The following is a 20,300-nucleotide window of genomic DNA, read 5'->3' on the forward strand; positions in this document are numbered from 1 at the left end:
GACTGAGTTGTCCCAAAAGAGAGCAAGACCACCACCCCCATTGTTTGTAGGATTAACTACAAAGAAATGGTCAAAACCAAGTTGACGCATCCAAAGCTTGAGTACTGATTCTTGATGTCGAGTCTCCATAAGAAAAAGCATAGAGGGGCTATGACGTTTTACCAAACGTCGAAGAGTTTTTCCAGTCAGGTCCGCCCCCAGGCCCTGACAAGGCTACATTTTGAATATCCCATCCATCCATCATCATAATGTAGACAGATAGATATATATAGTGGATTATAAAACAAATCCGCCATCACCTTCGCTTATACTTCACTCTTAAATATTACATTGTCCATAGTCAACAGCAAAACAGGGGAGATGGCCGAAATCCAAAACTCACCAGATCTGCCATGGACCGTCCGCCTCTTCGTCTCCGCCGCTTCCTTCGCAGCCGACGCCTCTCGCCGCTCAAACCTCACCATCAACCGTCGCCTCTTTAACTTGTTCGACTACAAACCATTTCCCTTAACAAAACCTCAAGAGCTCCGACGTCGTCGCCGCCGCCGACCCTTCCCGCAACCTCTGGTTCCGCCTCTACACTCCCACCGCCGCTACTACCAGGCTCCCCATCATCGTCTTCTTCCACGGCGGCGGGTTCGCCTTCATGTCCGCCGCTTCAAAACCCTACGACGACTTCTGTCAACGCCTCGCTCGCGAGATCCCCGCCTTCGTCGTCTCCGTCAACTACCGCCTCGCGCCGGAACATCGGTATCTGTGCCAGTACAAGGACGGTTTCGACGTCCTCAAATTCATCGACGACAGTCAAAGCAGCTTGTTCGAGGGCGCGAATCTCGCGCAGTGTTTTCTGGCAGGGGACAGCTCCGGCGGGAACATAGCGCACCACGTGGCGATCAGAGCGAGCGGGCACGAGTTTCATGATCTGAAAGTGGTCGGAATGTTGGCGATTCAGCCGTTTTTCGGCGGAGAAGAGCAGAGGGAATCGGAGACGAGACTGAAGAGTGTGCCGCTGGTGAACGTAGAGCGGAGGGACTGGATGTGGAAGGCGTTTTTGCCGGAGGGGTCGAATCGGGACCACCCGGTGGTCAATGTGTTCGGGCCGAACGCAGTGGATATTTCAGGGGTGGATTTTCCGGCGACGATTGTGGTTGTTAGGGGATTTGATCCGTTGCAGGATTGGCAGTACTACGAGGGATTGAAGAAACGCGGGAAACAAGCGGAGCTGGTGGTGTTTCCGAACGCCATTCATACTTTCTATGCTTATCCCGAGTTGGATGACTCTTCTGTGTTTATTAACAGAGTCAGGGATTTTGTGCAATCGCAATTAGTTAATTTTAATGAAACAAGACAATAACTATTGTTTTTCGATTTTTCAATTCTGTACCTGTTTGGACCCAAAATAAGCATTTTGGCCTGACAAGGCGTGTCTTGGAGAAATTGAGCCAATGTCAGTGGCTCAAGCTATATATTGTCGACAAGTTCGAAATATATATTTAGAGGCTAAATAAAGCCTACTATGGAAGCATGGAAACATGAAAAGTCAACTTTAGCACATTTTCCTACTTCGGCTAGGAGAAACCGAGCTAAACAAGGAAGGAGGGGCGGCAGACTGACCAAATGAACTTGAAATGAGCTGAAACTCTGTAGATCCATTATAGACATCCCAAGGATAATTTCTTATGAAGAGTGCCAGAGATTTTTTTGAGTGGAAGGCCTTCAAACAATCAGTCCAATTTTCTACAGAAGCAAAACTGGAAAACTGGACCTGTAAGAGGTCCAGCAGCATTTCCAGCCCAACCTCATGGAATAAAGCTCTGAAAATTTGTCAGGATGATCTACACTCATAGTGGAACATTTTTTATGAAGAAGTCGAAAGCTCATTCTGAAGTCTTATTGGAGAAATAATTGAAGGAATAAAGGGGCAGAAACTGACCTAAAACCAGCTCAATATTCACATGTTCATGTTTCCTACCCACATGAAGAAAGCTAGATGCTTTTCTTCTTTTCCTTGGATATATTTTTCAAGACAATCTCTTTAATAGATCATCATCACTTCCATGTTTTTGCACCTTCATGCCTTGCTTTCATTTCATCATTTCTCTATCTTTTCCATATTTTACAAATCACTTTCATACTCCACTTTCATTATTTTTCTTCCACTCATCATTTCACTCTTCTTTTTCTTCCCTATATAAACACCTTCTCTTCTCATTCTAAAAGACCCATTCACATACAACAACAACATCTCTAAGATGATCTAAGTTCTCTCTAGAGCAAACCTCTCTAAGAGCAACTCCTCTCCTTCTCTTTCTCCTACCGGTGATCACACTCCTAGTCCTAGTCTTCTCAGAAGCCGACTTTCAGTGCCACCAAACCCTCTGTCAACGTACTTCGGTCCTAGTCTCCTCGGGAGCCGACGGTAGTGCCGCGACCACAACGGTTACAGAACCAGCCAAGCAAGGGTAACGCCCTAGCAACCCAGCCAAGCTAAAGTCACGCTTTAGCAATTTCTCCTCACTTCCCAGTGGTTCTCGCTCTGCTCGATCTACAACATCGAGTATCGATTGTGATTTTCAAGAAGCTCAGCAAAAGTCCTCGCCACGAGGCACAAAGAATCCCGCGACGAGGTTGGTGCTCTCCTCGTCTACAATCGCTCGACAGAAGTCAGGTCAAGGGACACCCCCGACGACCGCACCGGAACGGTGCTGGCACGCCCGCGCAAGAAAAGAGACTGTTGACCAGCTGCAGCAAAATTGGAGCCAAACATTTTGGCACACCCGATGGGACTACATCAGAGTCTTTTTGTGTTCACCATCATTGGGATGCCAGAGGAAAATCTTTACCAAAAGAAATTCCTTAAATCATGGCGACGATAGAAGGCTATGTGCCCATTCCCATTCCGGAGAATGCGAGCATAGAGGAGCGACTTGCTATCTTTCAACAGAACATTGCTTCGTATTATGCGAATTTGAAAAAGGTCCTGGCGGCGCAGCAGAAGAGGATGGATGAACTTTTCCAATCAGCCCAACAAGATTCGTGGCAGACTTGGGAGCAGCTGGCCGACGTGACCCAACCAGCCCAAGAAAACCACCAGCAGTCGATGAATGTCGTTGCGACCCAGCACAAACAGACCTCATCGGAGTTCGCGACCTTGCGCAAAGAAGGTTCCAGCTTGGCTACTCAAGTCAGTTCGCATCAAGACAAATTGGAACATCAAGAAGTTGCTCGCGAAGAGGTCATTTCTGAGACTAACTTGCCTATAGGTGGCAATCAACGTAAGGGTCTCACTGTTGAGTCACAGCCTTACACAGAGGTTGTGCATGGAGAAGACGGTCCACAAGAATGTTTTTCTGACAATGAAATTGTCTCTGAACATATAGCTGATTTCTCCACTGATCAAGCCAAATATGTGGCTACTGATCAGATGCATGGGGGGCACGATATGACCCATGATCATCCCTTTGATCAAGAGAAGATGGCGACAGTTGGCGACAAAGCCGATCTTGGGACACCGTCATCTCCCAAATTGCAATTAAAGATCATGCCTCGTCAACCAACAAAGATACTTGGGGGGCAAGATTACCCCTCTCTCGAGCCAAATTCCTCCAAATTCTTCAACGAGAAGTATCTTTGTTATTTTCCTACAAGCTCTCACAGGAGAGATTTTTACCCTACAAATTTTGATACATCGGAGCTTGGAATGAAGCATAGATGGCCTCCCCCGTGGTCTTCTAGAGGTTAGCCAAACATGGTGCTGCTAGCTTCTTTCTTTCTTTGCTTTTAATTTTCTATTAATTTTTTCGTTTCTAGTTTTCTTTTCTTTTAAAAAAAAAAAAAAAACATGGTGCTGCTAGCTTCTTTCTTTCTTTGCTTTTAATTTTCTGTTAATTTTTCATTTCTAGTTTTCTTTTCATTAAAAAAAAAAAAAAAGGCCTAGTTTTCTAATTACCAAAAATGAATTTGGTAAGGGGTTGTGAATCATAACGGAATAGGTGAAGTCTCTTTTGTTAATATTGGCCTAAACTCCTTATTGGTGCCTAGTTCAGGTCCCTTAAGGTTAAGGGCGGCTTTTATTAACACTTGTTGAACTGTCTTCACATTTATGACCTTTCACATCTTAGTAAGTATAGCCTATGTGAAATGGTGTCTAGAAAGGGGACAACGTTCATGACAGGTTCTTGAATCCAGAAGTGCGTGCAAATGGGCCTAAACCACTATGTGGGAGTAGCTCATGCCAAAATGGATTCTGCCTCTCTTGTTCGCCCTCTCCCACCTGGCCATTTCAGTAAGGTTGCCCAAAGGATTTGACAGAAAATTTGTGTCTAGGCGACTATACTTGGGCTGCATGTCTAAACCTTGATTCACATTGTCTTATTGAATTCAGCTACTTATTAAAAATTTATGGCTAAAATAAAAAAAAATAAAAAAAAGTCATAAATACAACTCTTAGGGGGCAATTCTAAGTGTTCCTACACTCGCAAAGCTACTAAGCCGAGTCAGCGGCTCCAGAAACTTTTTCCAGCTTTACCCTCGCAGGAAAGGCTGAGCTCAAGGGAAATGTGAGAGCCACCACCGTGACCGCCACCTCCATCGGAAGTAGTCTTCATGTTGCCAAAGATGTCCTCACCATGCATGGGGAACAGAGGAAGGGTTTCAATCTCCATGTTCATAGATCCATAACCACCATAGTTCCCCATCTGCCCGTTAAAAGCAATCACACCAGCTGAAGAAGCAGAAGCAGATGCAGAAGATCCGAAGTTAATATACTGATCCTCAGGTTTCCAATTGGTAACATTGTCATCACCAACAAGCCCTGATCTTTGCATGGGCACATGAACATCCGAAGTGGACCTCTTCTTCTGCTTCTCCCGAGCCCTTTGGTTCACGAACCAAAAATAGACGTTCTTGAACTCGATCTTGCCGTACCATTTCAGCTGGAGATAGATCCTCTGAACCTGCTCTACAGTTGGGGACCTAACTCCCTTATTGTAGAAAAGCTCCTTGAGGATTCTTATCTGATCTGTAGTGGGAGTCCACCTGCTCCGCCTACAAAGCATGTTAGCACTACTCCCTGCTGCTTTGTTGCTTCCTCCATCCTCGGTTGGTTGCTGGGTTTGTGGTTCCATTGGTGATGGATTGAGAGAATGCGAGAATTGAAGAGTGATGATGATGAGTAATTGCTGTTAGAAATAGTTGATGATATGATTTTGGGATTGGAAATTTGGGTTTATAATGTGGAGGAAGATATAGGCATGCAAATATCCACCCTTGGATGGACGGTCAAAGAGAAGAGTCAAACTAAGTGTCAGTAAAGCGTGATTAAAGTTGCCTTAAATCTCGGAAAAGAATGGATTATTGGCGCGTGGGGAAACCGAACGGTTTTCGAGGAGGTAACTGTTCTTTTCACGAGATTATTTTTCACGACCGTTGTTTTTCAACGAGTGATTAGTGCCTTAAATCTCGGAAAAGAAGGAATTATTGGCGCTAAGAGTTTTGAGTTGGGAGCCAGCAAGTGGATCCAAAAGATACATATGTCCTCAAAAACCTCGCCGCGAGGCTCTTTTTAATGCGGAGCATATTTTAAAAGTTCATATTTTTTTCAATATACAACTATGGGGGCCTATATTTGGGGCCTTGCGAGACACATTGACACAGCTTCTCACGGATATTTGAATATCAGGATAAGAAAATATTATTGTATTCATAAAGTGGCTTTGCGGCCAAAAGCAGTACATTCATTACAAAGCCAAAAGTGGCTAGAATACAAAACAGGAATCTTCCGATATCTTCTGAATCTTTTCTCAAGTGGAAGCAGCTATGGAATCCAACGTCGGGTTGAGCCGCGCCATTATCACAAGGAGGGGCAGACTTCAGGGAAGGAAAAAGAGGAGTAACGGAGCCCCCGCGCCCCTTTACATGGAAGCGGTAGAGGAATACAACATAGGCTTGGCCAACACCATTATTCATGAGAAGGGGAGACTCCAGTAAAAGAAAATGGAGCCTCCAAGCCCCCTCAATTGGAAGCAGCTATGGAATCCAACGCCGGGTTGAGCCGCGCCATTATCTCCTGGAGGGGCAGAGAGTGAAGGAACCAAATATCAGCTTGAGTCTCTGCACCCCCTCTAGCCTTGGTAACCACCATTAGCTGGACGTGAAGTACAGGAACAGCCATTCTGTAGCTTGAACCCATTCCTTCAAAGAGTCCATCCCTTCTCATCCCTCCAAGATTCTATCAAGAAGAGAAAGGGGGAGAAGGAGGTGAGAACCAAAGCCCCTTCCATCTGGAGGGCACAACACGGGCCAGGTCCAGAAGGAAGGAAACAGAGGAGGAAAGATGAACCTCAGAGTGGCCGTCCTCCCTCTCCCCGTTTCGCTCCGCGTATGGGATTTTCTCAAAAAATGATCTTACATGACCGGAGATCCCACACTTGGAGCCCCCTCGTGTTTCTAAACCAATCTGAAGCCTGGCATTTTTGTTGCAGAACTCCAGAAGGACGAAACAAAGGGTTGCCTAAGATTACGCCATGAGGCCTAACCCAGGCTTAAGATTACGCCATAAAGCCTAAAATTTAGAGGCTAAAGGTCATTTCATGAGGGGAAGATTTGTGAAGAAGGAGAAAAAGAAGCAAGGATTGAAAGGCCATTTCTCGAATATTTCAGAAAAGTTGTTGTGAGTATTCCCTTCCTGAAATACAACTATTTATAGGGACTTCAGGCAAATCCCCACCCTTGGATGAAGCTCAATTTCAAAACCGATGTCAGTAAATCGAGATTAGTGATTCCAAATCTCGGGAAAAAAAGGGACTAGCAGCATGTGAGGAGCGGTTTTTGAGGAGTTAGCTATTATTAGAGGAATAATAGCATGTGGGGAAACCGAACGGTTTTCGAGGAAGTAACTGTTCTTTTCACGAGATTATTTTTTCACGACCGTTGTTTTTCAACGAGTGATTAATGCCTTAAATCTCGGAAAAGAAGGGATTAACAGCATGTGAGGAGACCGAACGGTTTTCGAGGGGGCCTACAGAGATTGGCCCGCGAATCTCAATCTCAAGCAAAGTTCGGAGTTCCGCCACAATGGCACCAGCTTCGGCCTGAGTGGCCCATTCTCTGGCACGGGCCAGGTTGCGGCCCATTTCTTCAGAAGCAGCCAAAGGTTCATCGAGTTGGGCTTCTTTTGCAGCAGTTGCATTCTCAACAGAGAGCTAGCAAACGAGGCAGATACTTGCTGCTATTCACATGGCGAAGCTACCACCAAGGAAGAGAAGGATACTCATTCGCGATCAAAAGCAGTCTCCTTCGCATGGGGGGCACGCTAAAGTTCTGATCTCCTACAACCTGCCCAAGTTTCGCCAGATCCATGGGGGGCAATAAAGTTGGCAAAGGAAGCATCAGTTCTTAACAAAGGCAATCCAGATTGTGGCATTCAAGCTTTATGGCCTATTTAGAGGCCTATATGGAATCAGTCAAGTATTATCAGTCAAGCCAATACAAGTGGCTTTGGAGCAACAACATTATAAGAGTAGTGTTGATTCAAGACCTCTTCAGTCAAGACGAAGACCTTTGACTTCGAGGTCTGGGGGGCAATGTTTGGACCCAAAATAAGCATTTTGGCCTGACAAGGCGTGTTTTGGAGAAATTGAGCCAATGTCAGTGGCTCAAGCTATATATTGTCGACAAGTTCGAAATATATATTTAGAGGCTAAATAAAGCCTACTATGGAAGCATGGAAACATGAAAAGTCAACTTTAGCACATTTTCCTACTTCGGCTAGGAGAAACCGAGCTAAACAAGGAAGGAGGGGCGGCAGACTGACCAAATGAACTTGAAATGAGCTGAAACTCTGCAGATCCATTATAGACATCCCAAAGATAATTTCTTATGAAGAGTGCCAGAGATTTTTTTGAGTGGAAGGCCTTCAAACAATCAGTCCAATTTTCTACAGAAGCAAAACTGGAAAACTGGACCTGTAAGAGGTCCAGCAGCATTTCCTGCCCAACCTCATGGAATAAAGCTCTGAAAATTTGTCAGGATGATCTACACTCATAGTGGAACATTTTTTATGAAGAAGTCGAAAGCTCATTCTGAAGTCTTGTTGGAGAAATAATTGAAGGAATAAAGGGGCAGAAACTGACCTAAAACCAGCTCAATATTCACATGTTCATGTTTCCTACCCACATGAAGAAAGCTAGATGATTTTCTTCTTTTCCTTGGATATATTTTTCAAGACAATCTCTTTAATAGATCATCATCACTTCCATGTTTCTACACCTTCATGCTTTGCTTTCATTTAATCATTTCTCTATCTTTTCCATATTTTACAAATCACTTTCATACTCCACTTTCATTATTTTTCTTCCACTCATCATTTCACTCTTCTTTTTCTTCCCTATATAAACACCTTCTCTTCTCATTCTAAAAGACCCATTCACATACAACAACAACATCTCTAAGATGATCTAAGTTCTCTCTAGAGCAAACCTCTCTAAGAGCAACTCCTCTCCTTCTCTTTCTCCTACCGGTGATCACACTCCTAGTCCTAGTCTTCTCAGAAGCCGACTTTCAGTGCCACCAAACCCTCTGTCAACGTACTTCGGTCCTAGTCTCCTCGGGAGCCGACGGTAGTGCCGCGACCACAACGGTTACAGAACCAGCCAAGCAAGGGTAACGCCCTAGCAACCCAGCCAAGCTAAAGTCACGCTTTAGCAATTTCTCCTCACTTCCCAGTGGTTCTCGCTCTGCTCGATCTACAACATCGAGTATCGATTGTGATTTTCAAGAAGCTCAGCAAAAGTCCTCGCCACGAGGCACAAAGAATCCCGCGACGAGGTTGGTGCTCTCCTCGTCTACAATCGCTCGACAGAAGTCAGGTCAAGGGACACCCCCGACGACCGCACCCGAACGGTGCTGGCACGCCCGCGCAAGAAAAGAGACTGTTGACCAGCTGCAGCAAAATTGGAGCCAAACAGTACCAATTTGTTTGCCAGGATATACATGAATGGTAATAAAATAAAATAAAAAGACATTCACAATTTGGACTAACCAATTTTATTTTTTTTCCCAATTCACAATTTGCAAAAAAAAAAAAAAAAATTGCTGCTTGATGGAGCAAAGGATCAATCACACCGGTAGAGTAGGCATAATTAACCAGATGAAAAATAAAATGCATCATTCGAAGACAAGAATTCTTCTTCCAAAAGGAAAAAAGAAAAGAAAAGGGCATTAAGAGCAACTCCAACAGATTCCGTATATTTTGATTTTTCTCTACTTTAGGGAAAAATAAGCCTCTTTTGCTCTAACAGATTCCCTATAACTATCTCTATTTTAGGGAAAGTGAGGAAAGAGAAAACCAAATTCCCTATATTTACAGCAAACTTTAAAATTTTAAGCAAATTCCCTATATTTACAGCAAACTTTAAAATTTTAAGGAATAAAATGGAGATTTTATAGATTGTTGTAAAATAGAGAATCTGTTGGAGTTAGAGAAGAAAAAAAGGCTAAACCTTTGACTTTTGCTTCCCTATAATACAGAAATTATAGGGAAGCTGTTGGAGTTGCTCTAACCATGTTTCAAATCACTAGGTCCTGCACCGTCAAGCTCGAGTCATCTTTTTGGATGAGGTTCTTGTTTGGCTCCAATTTTGCTGCAGCTGGTCAACAGTCTCTTTTCTTGCGCGAGCGTGCCAGCACAGTTCGGGTGCGGTCGTCGGGGGTGTCCCTTGACCTGACTTCTTTCAAGCAATTGTGGACGAGGAGAGCACCAACCTCGTCGTGGGATTCTTTGTGCCTCGTGGTGAGGACTTTTGCTGAGCTTCTTGTTAACACAATCGATACTCAATATTGTAGATCGAGCAGAGCGACATCACCGGGAAATGTTGAGATCTTGCTAAAGCGTGACTTTAGCTTGGCTGGGTTGCTAGGGCGTTACCCTTGCTTGGCTGGTTCTGTGACCGTTGTGGTCGCGGCACTACCGTCGGCTCCCGAGGAGACTAGGACCGAAGCACGTTGACAGAGGGTTTGGTGGCACTGAAGGTCGGCTTCTGAGAAGACTAGGACTAGGAGTGTGATCACCGCTAAGAGAAAGAGAAGGAGAGGAGTTGCTCTTAGAGAGGTTTGCTCTAGAGAGAACTTAGATCATCTTAGAGATGTTGTTGTTGAATGTGAATGTGTGTTTTAGAATGAGAAGAGAATGTGTTTATATAGGGAAGAAAAAGAAGAGTGAAATGATGAGTGGAAGAAAAATAATGAAAGTGGAATATGAAAGTGATTTGTAAAATATGGAAAAGATAGAGAAATGATGAAATGAAAGCAAGGCATGAAGGTGCAACAACATGGAAGTGATGATGATCTATTAAAGAGATTGTCTTGAAAAATATATCCAAGGAAAAGAAGAAAAGCATCTAGCTTTCTTCATGTGGGTAGGAAACATGAACATGTGAATATTGAGCTGGTTTTAGGTCAGTTTCTGCCCCTTTATTCCTTCAATTATTTCTCCAACAAGACTTTAGAATGAGCTTTCGACTTCTTCATAAAAAATGTTCCACTATGAGTGTAGATCACCCTGGTAAAATTTCAGATTTTTATTCCATGTGGTTGGGCCGAAAATGCTGCTGGACCTCTTACAGGTCCAGTTTTCCAGTTTTGCTTCTGTAGAAAATTGGGCTGATTGTTTGAAGGCCTTCCACTCAAAAAAAGCTCTTGCACTCTTCATAAGAAATGATCATTGGGCTGTCTAGAATGGATCTGGAAAGTTTCAGCACATTTCGATTTCATTTGGTTAGTCTGCCACCCCTCCTTCCTTGTCTAGCTCGGTTTTTCCTAGCCGAAGTAGGAAAATATGCTAAAGTTGACTTGTCATACTTCCATGCTTCCATGCTTCCATAATAGGCTTTATTTAGCCTCTAAATATATATTTCGAACTTGTCGACAATATATAGCTTGAGCCACTGATATTGGCTCAATTTCTCCAAGACGTGCCTTGTCAGGCCAAAATGTTCATTTTGGGTCCAAACATTGCCCCCCAGACCTCGAAGTCAAAGGGTCTTCGTCTTGACTGAAGAGGTCTTGAATTAGCACTCCTCTTATAATGTCGTTGCTCCAAAGCCACTTGTATTGGCTTGACTAAAATTACTTGAACAGTGGCCTCTCTCCCTCTTAATTATACATAGTGAGCATACATATATTAATCGCCAGTGTTCCTTCGCGAACCATCCTTTGCGAGGCCATGTAATTAAAACCACTTCGCTGCCAACAATTCGCAACCCAGCTTTCGCCACAATTATTGGCAAAAATATTGATTTGACCTCCTCCACTGCTAATATCATACTAGGCATATTAAATGCCTCTTGTATATGTGCCCAGACCAATACCAATGACCTCTTAAGTATATTAGCAAGTTCCAGCCACTATTAGGCAAGAACACAATTTTTTGCATCCTTCGCGACGCACAAATTTGAAACTCTTTTTGTATTTTTGTATATTTCTTTTTTAATAAGACATTGTGAATCAAGGTTTAGACATGCGGCCCAAGTATAGTCGCCTAGACACAAATTTTCTTTCAAATCCTTTGGGCAACCTTACTGAAATGGCCAGGTGGGGGAGGGCGAACAAGAGAGGCAGAATCCATTTTGGCATGAGCTACTCCCACATAGTGGTTTAGGCCCATTTGCACGCACTTCTGGATTCAAGAACCTGTCATGAACGTTGTCCCCTTTCTAGACACCATTTCACATAGGCTATACTTACTAAGATGAGAAAGGTCATAAGTGTGAAGACAGTTCAACAAGTGTTAATAAAAGCCGCCCTTAACCTTAAGGGACCTGAACTAGGCACCAATAAGGAGTTTAGGCCAATATTAACAAAAGAGACTTCACCTATTCCGTTATGATTCACAAATGACGAAAATAAAAATGAAAACTGAAAATTGACAGGAAATTTAAAAACAAAGAAAGAAGTTAGCAGCACTATATTTGGCTAACCTCCAGAAGGCCACGGGGGAGGTCATCTATGCTTCACTCCAAGCTCCGATGTATCAAAATTTGTAGGGTAAAAATCCCTCCTATGAGAGCTTGTAGAAAAAGAACAAAGATACTTCTCGTTGAAGAATTTGGAGGAATTTGGCTCGTGAGAGGGGTATTCTTGCCCCCCAAGTATCTTTGTTGGTTGACGAGACATGATCTCCAATTGTAATTTGGAAGATGACGGTGTCCCAAGATCGGCTTTGTCGCCAACTGTCGCCAACTTCTCTTGATCAAAGGGATGATCATGGGTCATATCTTGCCCCCCATGCATCTGATCAGTAGCCACATATTTGGCTTGATCAGTGGAGACATCAGATATTTGTTCAGAGACAATTTTCTTGTCTGAAGAACAATCTTGTTGATGACGTTCTCCATAAGTAGCCTCTATGTAAGGCTGTGATTCTACAATGGGCAAGCTACTTTCTTCTTCTGCGACGGGCTGGTCGAGAGGAAGGTTTTTGCTTTTAAATTGATCGCCTCTTATAGGCAATTCAATTTTGGTAACACCATCTTCGCGCGCCGCTTCTTGACTTTTCAAGGAGCTCTCTTGCTTTGTGTTGATGGCGTCAACCTCCCCATGTTGCGAATCCACATGAGTTGCAGTCAGATTGGCGTCATTCTTGTGCATGGTCGCGGACTCCGATGAGGTCTGTTTGTGCTGGGTCGCGACGACATTCATCGACTGCTGGTGGTTTTCTTGGGCTGGTTTGGTCACGTCGGCCAGCTGCTCCCAAGTCTGCCACGAATCTTGTTGGGCTGATTGGAAAAGTTCATCCATCCTCTTCTGCTGCACCGCCAGGACCTTTTTCAAATTCGCATAATACGAAGCAGTGTTCTGTTGAAAGATAGCAAGTCGCTCCTCTATGCTCGCATTCTCCGGAATGGGAATGGGCACATAGCCTTCTATCGTCGCCATGACTTCAGGAATTTCTTTTGGTAAAGATTTTCCTCTGGCATCCCAATGATGGTGAACACAAAAAGACTCTGATATAGTCCCACTGGGCGTGCCAAAATGTTTGTTTTGAAGCCCGGTGGTTGAATGTCTTCAAGAGAAAAAAAATTCTAACCTTGTCCCACTGGGCGTGCCAAAATGTTTGTTTTGAAGCCCGGTGGTTGAATGTGCTTCAAGAGAAAAACTTCTAATGTAGTCCCACTGGGCGTGCCAAAATGTTTGGCTCCAATTTTGCTGCAGCTGGTCAACAGTCTCTTTTCTTGCGCGGGCGTGCCAGCACCGTTCCGGTGCGGTCGTCGGGGGTGTCCCTTGACCTGACTTCTTTCAAGCAATTGTGGACGAGGAGAGCACCAACCTCGTCGTGGGATTCTTTGTGCCTCGTGGTGAGGACTTTTGCTGAGCTTCTTGTTAACACAATCGATACTCAATATTGTAGATCGAGCAGAGCGACATCACCGGGAAATGTTGAGATCTTGCTAAAGCGTGACTTTAGCTTGGCTGGGTTGCTAGGGCGTTACCCTTGCTTGGCTGGTTCTGTGACCGTTGTGGTCGCGGCACTACCGTCGGCTCCCGAGGAGACTAGGACCGAAGCACGTTGACAGAGGGTTTGGTGGCACTGAAGGTCGGCTTCTGAGAAGACTAGGACTAGGAGTGTGATCACCGCTAAGAGAAAGAGAAGGAGAGGAGTTGCTCTTAGAGAGGTTTGCTCTAGAGAGAACTTAGATCATCTTAGAGATGTTGTTGTTGAATGTGAATGTGTGTTTTAGAATGAGAAGAGAAGGTGTTTATATAGGGAAGAAAAAGAAGAGTGAAATGATGAGTGGAAGAAAAATAATGAAAGTGGAATATGAAAGTGATTTGTAAAATATGGAAAAGATAGAGAAATGATGAAATGAAAGCAAGGCATGAAGGTGCAACAACATGGAAGTGATGATGATCTATTAAAGAGATTGTCTTGAAAAATATATCCAAGGAAAAGAAGAAAAGCATCTAGCTTTCTTCATGTGGGTAGGAAACATGAACATGTGAATATTGAGCTGGTTTTAGGTCAGTTTCTGCCCCTTTATTCCTTCAATTATTTCTCCAACAAGACTTCAGAATGAGCTTTCGACTTCTTCATAAAAAATGTTCCACTATGAGTGTAGATCACCCTGGTAAAATTTCAGATTTTTATTCCATGTGGTTGGGCCGAAAATGCTGCTGGACCTCTTACAGGTCCAGTTTTCCAGTTTTGCTTCTGTAGAAAATTGGGCTGATTGTTTGAAGGCCTTCCACTCAAAAAAAGCTCTTGCACTCTTCATAAGAAATGATCCTTGGGCTGTCTAGAATGGATCTGGAAAGTTTCAGCACATTTCGATTTCATTTGGTTAGTCTGCCACCCCTCCTTCCTTGTCTAGCTCGGTTTTTCCTAGCCGAAGTAGGAAAATATGCTAAAGTTGACTTGTCATACTTCCATGCTTCCATGCTTCCATAATAGGCTTTATTTAGCCTCTAAATATATATTTCGAACTTGTCGACAATATATAGCTTGAGCCACTGATATTGGCTCAATTTCTCCAAGACGTGCCTTGTCAGGCCAAAATGTTCATTTTGGGTCCAAACAGTTCTTCTTCTTCTTCTTCCAGACTTGCACCAGTTGCGGTACTACTAGATGCTGCGTTATCATCATAGAGTTGAGGGCCTCGCTTGGGATTGCTCTGCTTCAATAATGTTTGCCAAAGCTCCTCCACATCTTCCTCATATATCATACGGACCCCGCACTTCTTCACTTGCATAATTTCCCAATCCATTGCACCGCTGATGTAATCAATTTTAAATGAGAATTCAAGCTGATAGTAGATATCCTGCCACGCATGTGTGGTTAAGCAATTATCATGGCCCCAACAGAAGAACCAAATGTGATCCAACACAGGTTGACTCCACTTTCCCCCAAACCCTAGACCAACGCGATCCAAGGGTTCTCCATTGGCTGTCAAGTAGCATGCAATGCACCACTGATCCGAAGGCCGGAGTGGTTTGAGGAGTTTAAAAACGACACAGAATGTGAATCCCATCCATTTGTTAGTAAACCAACCTGGATGCAGCTCTACAGTTATCGAGGACCCCACACTTTGGTGATTGTACCACTCTGGAATTTCATCTCCGGGAGCAATGAAGTAAAAAATCATGGGTAAATCCGGAAGTCCAATGTTGAAACTTCAGGTAGCGTGTTAGCAATGAAAGTGCTGTTCTCTTACAACTTTCATTCTCCACCATTTTAAAACAGTTAACACTCATCACTTTTCCTATTTGATTGGACAACGTGTCTAATGAAATGCAGTTGCTGATGTTTGCCCATGAATCAATTGGAAGCTCTGGCAAAGTCTGAAGCTTGCGGCACCAATCCAAGTGAAGAAATTCAAGTCTAGTGAGTTGGCCGATGCTCTCAGGTAGTCTAACAAATTGATTTTTGCTCAAATCTAGCTCTCTTAACGAGGACAAGCATCCAAAATCACTGGGGATTGCTTCTTCAGAAAGATTGCAGTCACTTAGATCCAGTTCGGTTAATGAATGCAAACCAGACAAACTAGGCAACGACAATCCTGCCGGAACGTGACTTCTCTTTTGCAATAACTGAAAAGGGTTGAATATCATATTCCATGATTTAGATGGCTCACCTTTACATCCAGCAAGAGATAATTCTTTGAGGTTTTTCAAAAGACCAATAGAGGATGGCACTTCTCTTATGCCACTTCCACTCGCATCAAACTTCTCTAAACAGGTAACCAGACCCAGCTCATCTGGCAATTTATCAAGCTTTGAGCAACCAGAAAGATTGAGATCTTTGAATCTTTGAGAGATTTTAAGCCACCTACACTGCCTGGAAGACACACAAGATGTTTGCAATCTCTCAAGGACATGGAAACAAGTCCTTCAAGCATGCCAATAGAGCAAGGTAGTTCTTGTATAGAAGTTCCACTCGCATCAACCTCGACCAAACTTTCTAAATGACCCATGTCATTTGGTAGTTTCTTAAGCTTTGAGCATCCAGAAAGATTAAGAACTTTGAGAGATTTTAAGCCACGTACACGGCTTGCAAAATGCACAAGATTCTTGCAATCTTTCAACTTCAGCACAGTAAGTTTTTCAAGCACTTCAATTCCTGGGTCAACCTCATACAATCTTGTACAACCTTCAAGAAACAGAAGCTCAAGATGTGGCATACCTTTAAAGTTTCGGGTGTTGACAAGATTCAAAGAGTTGCTGAGTTTAACGGTTTTCAAATTGTATAAAGGCTGTCAAGTAAAAGCATAAGAAAATTAGGTTTTATATTCAACAATTTTTTCTGCAAGTAATGAAATATTATATAAGTACTTGATACCTCTATTTCCAACGGAAAATGTTCAATGCAACTATGGCACATATTAAGTTCTAGTAGCTTCTCAGGGTTGAAATGCGATGGGAGAGATTTTGAGGGATACCCGGTCCATTCAAGAATTCGTAAACTATCAGGAAGACATTCAAGCCCATTCGGTAGGTTCCCATTCTTAATGACAAGGTATCTCTGTTACGTCCCGAACCCAAATTCACCCGTTTACTGGTCATTTGGACGGTAAACGACAACTACTTTCACTTTGACTGTCGTTTCAGCACTTTTAGTGGCCCTAAAAGTTGACTTTTGTTCGGGTCAGAATTTGAGAAAAGTTTCTTCACGAAAGTTGTAGAGGATGTTAAACCGAGCGCGTGCATATGTGGTTCGTAAAAATCGGAGCTCGTATGCGAAAGTTATAGGCGAAAAAGGAAAAGTTACTGTTTAAGGTAAGTTTCTATATAAAGGGAAAATCACTGTGGTAAGTTTCCAATTGGAAACTTACCGGGCTCCCTCTCTCTCCTCTTCCCCGATCTCTCCTCCTCCGGTTCGGGGGATTTTTGAATTTCCGATTCCGGCCACCTGACGGCGTGCCACTGGTCATTCTGGGACCGCCTCTTCCTTCCCTACACGCTGGTACCCTGGGCTTTCGACAATTTGGCCGAAAAACCTCGATTCGAAGCAAATTCTCCTCCGGGTGCAATTTTGGTTTTTCCGGCGATTTCGCAGTTTCCGGCCGTCTCCGACCACCAAACTTGGATTGAAGGAGCGCCTTGAGCCGGCGAACATTTCCCCTAAGGCCTCTTGCTCCGATTTGCATCGTGGAGGCCGAATCGACGAAGAACATCCTTGGGTCCGAAGCAATTTTCTGGGCAAACTTCATCAGCTTAATCCGAGCTCTTAAAGGTAAAATTGTGAGATGTTGTAGTTGAATGAATGGTTAGTTTTGTTGAGTAGAAGCTACTGTCCAAATTTGGTGGCCATCGGAGGTGGTGGCCGCCGGCGCGTGGGCCCCACTCGGCGCCACTGTGGGTGGCGCGTGGTGGCGCGTAGGGTTGACATTTAATTCCAATTTTTAGCCCATTAAATCCTATAATTTGAGTAGAGCTTGTTTATGAAGTTTGGTAATTTTTGGTGGAGTTTGGAATTGTTTGTGAATTTTGAAAGTGTGGAGTTTCGGTTGTTGATTTGTGGGAATCCGGCCTTCGGATTTCCCTTATTCCGTCATGGAATACCTTAATCGATGGATTGATATAAATGGTGAAGTTTGGCTTGAAGTTGAAAGGAGTTGGAGTTGCTAGTTTACGTGGGGTTTTCGGGATTCAATATAGAATCGTATTGTTTTATTGAATTGTTGTTTACGGAATACAATTGTGTACAGGACGAGATACTGACTCATCGCTCGACGAGGATCCTTACGCTTGGATACCACGCTAGTCGTATACTGTGAGTGGACTTTTGTTTTTAAATAAGTGATGCATGCATTTATTTACTAAAGTATGTTCTATTTAATTAACCTATTATTTTCCGAGCATATGAATTGATTTTGGAATTTGATTACGATTTATCTCGTGGATTTGTTTCCAATGATGATTTTTGTGAAGTATTATGATTTATACCGGTTGTGAGTTTCGGTCATTAAGTTGTTATGCTCGGATTCGAATTTATATTTGATGTTGATTTTCGACGAATTGTTTTCGATGTGATTTCCGGATTTATATTATTTATATTATATTTATATTCGTCGATTCGAGACTTTATTTGCAAATTGAATTTTGTTGGAGTAAATCTCCATGTTTATTTATTGATTTTCGATTTTGGCATTGGGAATGCCTCATTGACCATCTACTTATTCCTTTAGCGTGTGGGACACGCTGTTAATTTATACGATTCTACGAGAATTTCCGGGTACGGTTGGGAATCGTACCCGTGTTTTCTTTATTCGTGGGACATGGGGAAGCCTTATAGATTTACTGGATTTTAATGGTTTTTACCGGCCATACCTGGGTCGTCATATTTATTGCTAGCTAGCCTATTAGTACTCCTCCCTGCTTACTATGTGTTTGTGGGTGAGTAAGAGCAGAGCATGGGATGCTCCAGAGTGTGGGACACTCCGACCCGAGCCTGGGAGGCTCCCTTCGCGTATGGTGATAACTTCTTCCCCATACTTTTTCATGACTTGACTAGCGGGGCTAGTCCGTTATTTTCGTAACCAGCGGGGCTGGTGTGTTTTCACGAGAATCTTGGATTGTTGATAAATGTGTTTTTCTTAAATGTTGCATGCATCGGGTTTTTTTTTTAAAGGAATAAATGTGGAAAAGCACAAAACCCACTTTTCTTTACAATTATTTATTTATTTATTTTGTCCACTCACGCTAACGTTTTATGTGCTTTTCCCCTGGGCCCTTCGGTTTCAAATGCCCAGTCTGCAGAGTAGCTGGTTCGGCATAGTAGGATTCGGGGCATAGCATCTGCTGCTGTTGTTTTCATTGTAGGTTATCTGGTGAACCTACCTGTACTGTTATTTTCTTCTTCCTCTTTTAGATTGCTCTGATAACCTGTGGGGGATAAATAATGTAAAGGTTGGAAGTTACTTTGGTGTAATTAAGAATATGTTATTTTCGGATTTCAGTTACTTATTGTGAAGTTGTTGGGTTTTGGGGAGCAGGGTGGCTCCAGGAGATTAGGGATGATTTGTTAGAAGTGTGATTGTAATTCTACAGGTTGGGTAGTCCATTTTTAGGGGTGACTCTGCTGAATTTTCGGTAGAGTTATTCCTAAGGTGGGCCCCACAGGGCCACCTCGGATTTCAGGGTGAAATTCGGGGCGGGTCCTGTCAATCTCAATCTGTTCATCATCGAAAAGGATTTAACATCCACGTCCACCTTTACTCCAAGCTCAGTTGAGTCCAGAACAATGTCTTCCATTGCTTCTGTTCCCTATTAAACATCACCAATATAAAATATTAGGGCTAAGAAAATGAGAATATCAGACTACCTTTTCATTAATTAGCAAATATAACTAAAATTGTCTTATACCAAAATCTCTTACAGTATTTTTGGTCAAGACATGTTTGACATCTTCAGGTTGCCATAACCTACTGCGCCTGCCTGGCTCATTAATAGATTCCTGGCGGACAATTTCCCGACCCATTTCTTGGAGCAAACCGTGCATCCATAGTCTTCCATGCAAAACAGTCAAGAGAGATCTTTCGGTAAGAACTTTTATTCCAATAATTGCAGAAACATCAAAACTGATCAGTACTTCTGTTACTCGATCTATTTCTTCTCCACAAAAGAAGCATGAAATGTCTAGGAATATTTTCTTCTCTTCATCATCTAGACCATCATAACTTGTTTTAAGTATGTCAAAAATTTCCAAGTTACAAACTCTTCCTAGTTTTCTTAATGCACTATTCCATTCACTTAGATCCCTTCCATGCAAAAAAGAACCCAGTACTTCAAGAGCTAAAGGGAGACCTTTGGCATAATTTATAACAGATTTAGACAAATCAAGAAAGTCTTCTTCAGGGTAACCTCTTTTGAATGCTTTCCAGCTGAAAAGCTGAAGCGAATCCTCATCAGTAAGTTCCTTGATTGCCAATCTTCTCTCCACTCCATGTTCAATCAACAAATGCTCATTTCTAGTTGTGATAAGAACTCTACTCCCCAAACCAAACCACTCTTGGTTTCCTGCCAAAAATTTTAAATGGCTTGAATGGTTCACATCATCAAGAATGAGAAGAACTTTTCTGCGACCTAACAACCTCCTTATGATGGTGGCTCCTTCATGAAGGTCTGATATATCAGCCTTTTTTGTACAAATCCCAGAAAGAAGTTGCTTTTGTAGATTAAGTAGACCATTTTTCTCAACAGAGTCTCTAACATTGGTAAGAAGGAAACTAAATTCAAATTGACGAGTGATTCTCTCATACAATGCTCTAACCATAGTTGTCTTACCAATCCCGCCCATTCCCCATATC

The 20,300-nt window shown here is 43.0% G+C and overlaps 2 protein-coding genes and 1 pseudogene across 2 annotated transcripts; 1 reads left to right on the forward strand and 2 right to left on the reverse strand.

Annotated features, from left to right (window-relative positions):
- Positions 1-281: 281 nt before the first annotated feature.
- LOC133735801 (probable carboxylesterase 18) lies at positions 282-1,354 on the forward strand (annotated as a pseudogene).
- A 13,693-nt stretch (positions 1,355-15,047) lies between these two features.
- LOC133735804 (disease resistance protein RUN1-like) lies at positions 15,048-17,138 on the reverse strand. The gene is made up of 3 exons (XM_062163232.1): positions 16,959-17,138; positions 16,331-16,513; positions 15,048-16,244 (listed from the first exon to the last, which is right to left on the reverse strand). Exons 1-3 carry the CDS (start codon positions 17,136-17,138, stop codon positions 15,723-15,725), a joined length of 885 nt encoding a protein of 294 aa, XP_062019216.1. The 3' UTR covers positions 15,048-15,722.
- A 1,942-nt stretch (positions 17,139-19,080) lies between these two features.
- Positions 19,081-20,295, reverse strand: LOC133741467 (disease resistance protein RUN1-like). The gene is made up of 2 exons (XM_062169368.1): positions 19,370-20,295; positions 19,081-19,257 (listed from the first exon to the last, which is right to left on the reverse strand). Exons 1-2 carry the CDS (start codon positions 20,288-20,290, stop codon positions 19,096-19,098), a joined length of 1,083 nt encoding a protein of 360 aa, XP_062025352.1. The 5' UTR covers positions 20,291-20,295; the 3' UTR covers positions 19,081-19,095.
- Positions 20,296-20,300: the final 5 nt, after the last annotated feature.

The sequence above is a fragment of the Rosa rugosa genome, chromosome 3 (assembly GCF_958449725.1).
Source record: "Rosa rugosa chromosome 3, drRosRugo1.1, whole genome shotgun sequence".
NCBI lineage: Eukaryota > Viridiplantae > Streptophyta > Magnoliopsida > Rosales > Rosaceae > Rosa > Rosa rugosa.

Coding starts and splice junctions, on each gene's coding strand:
- LOC133741467 (XM_062169368.1), bottom strand. CDS start 20,290: ATGGGCGGGATTGGTAAGACAACTATGGTTAGAGCATTGTATGAGAGA. Junction 19,258..19,369: donor ATGTCTTGACCAAAAATACT/GTAAGAGATTTT, acceptor GATGTTTAATAG/GGAACAGAAGCAATGGAAGA.
- LOC133735804 (XM_062163232.1), bottom strand. CDS start 17,138: ATGCAAATCGGAGCAAGAGGCCTTAGGGGAAATGTTCGCCGGCTCAAG. Junction 16,514..16,958: donor CAAATTGTCGAAAGCCCAGG/GTACCAGCGTGT, acceptor GGGACGTAACAG/AGATACCTTGTCATTAAGAA. Junction 16,245..16,330: donor ATTTTCCGTTGGAAATAGAG/GTATCAAGTACT, acceptor TTTACTTGACAG/CCTTTATACAATTTGAAAAC.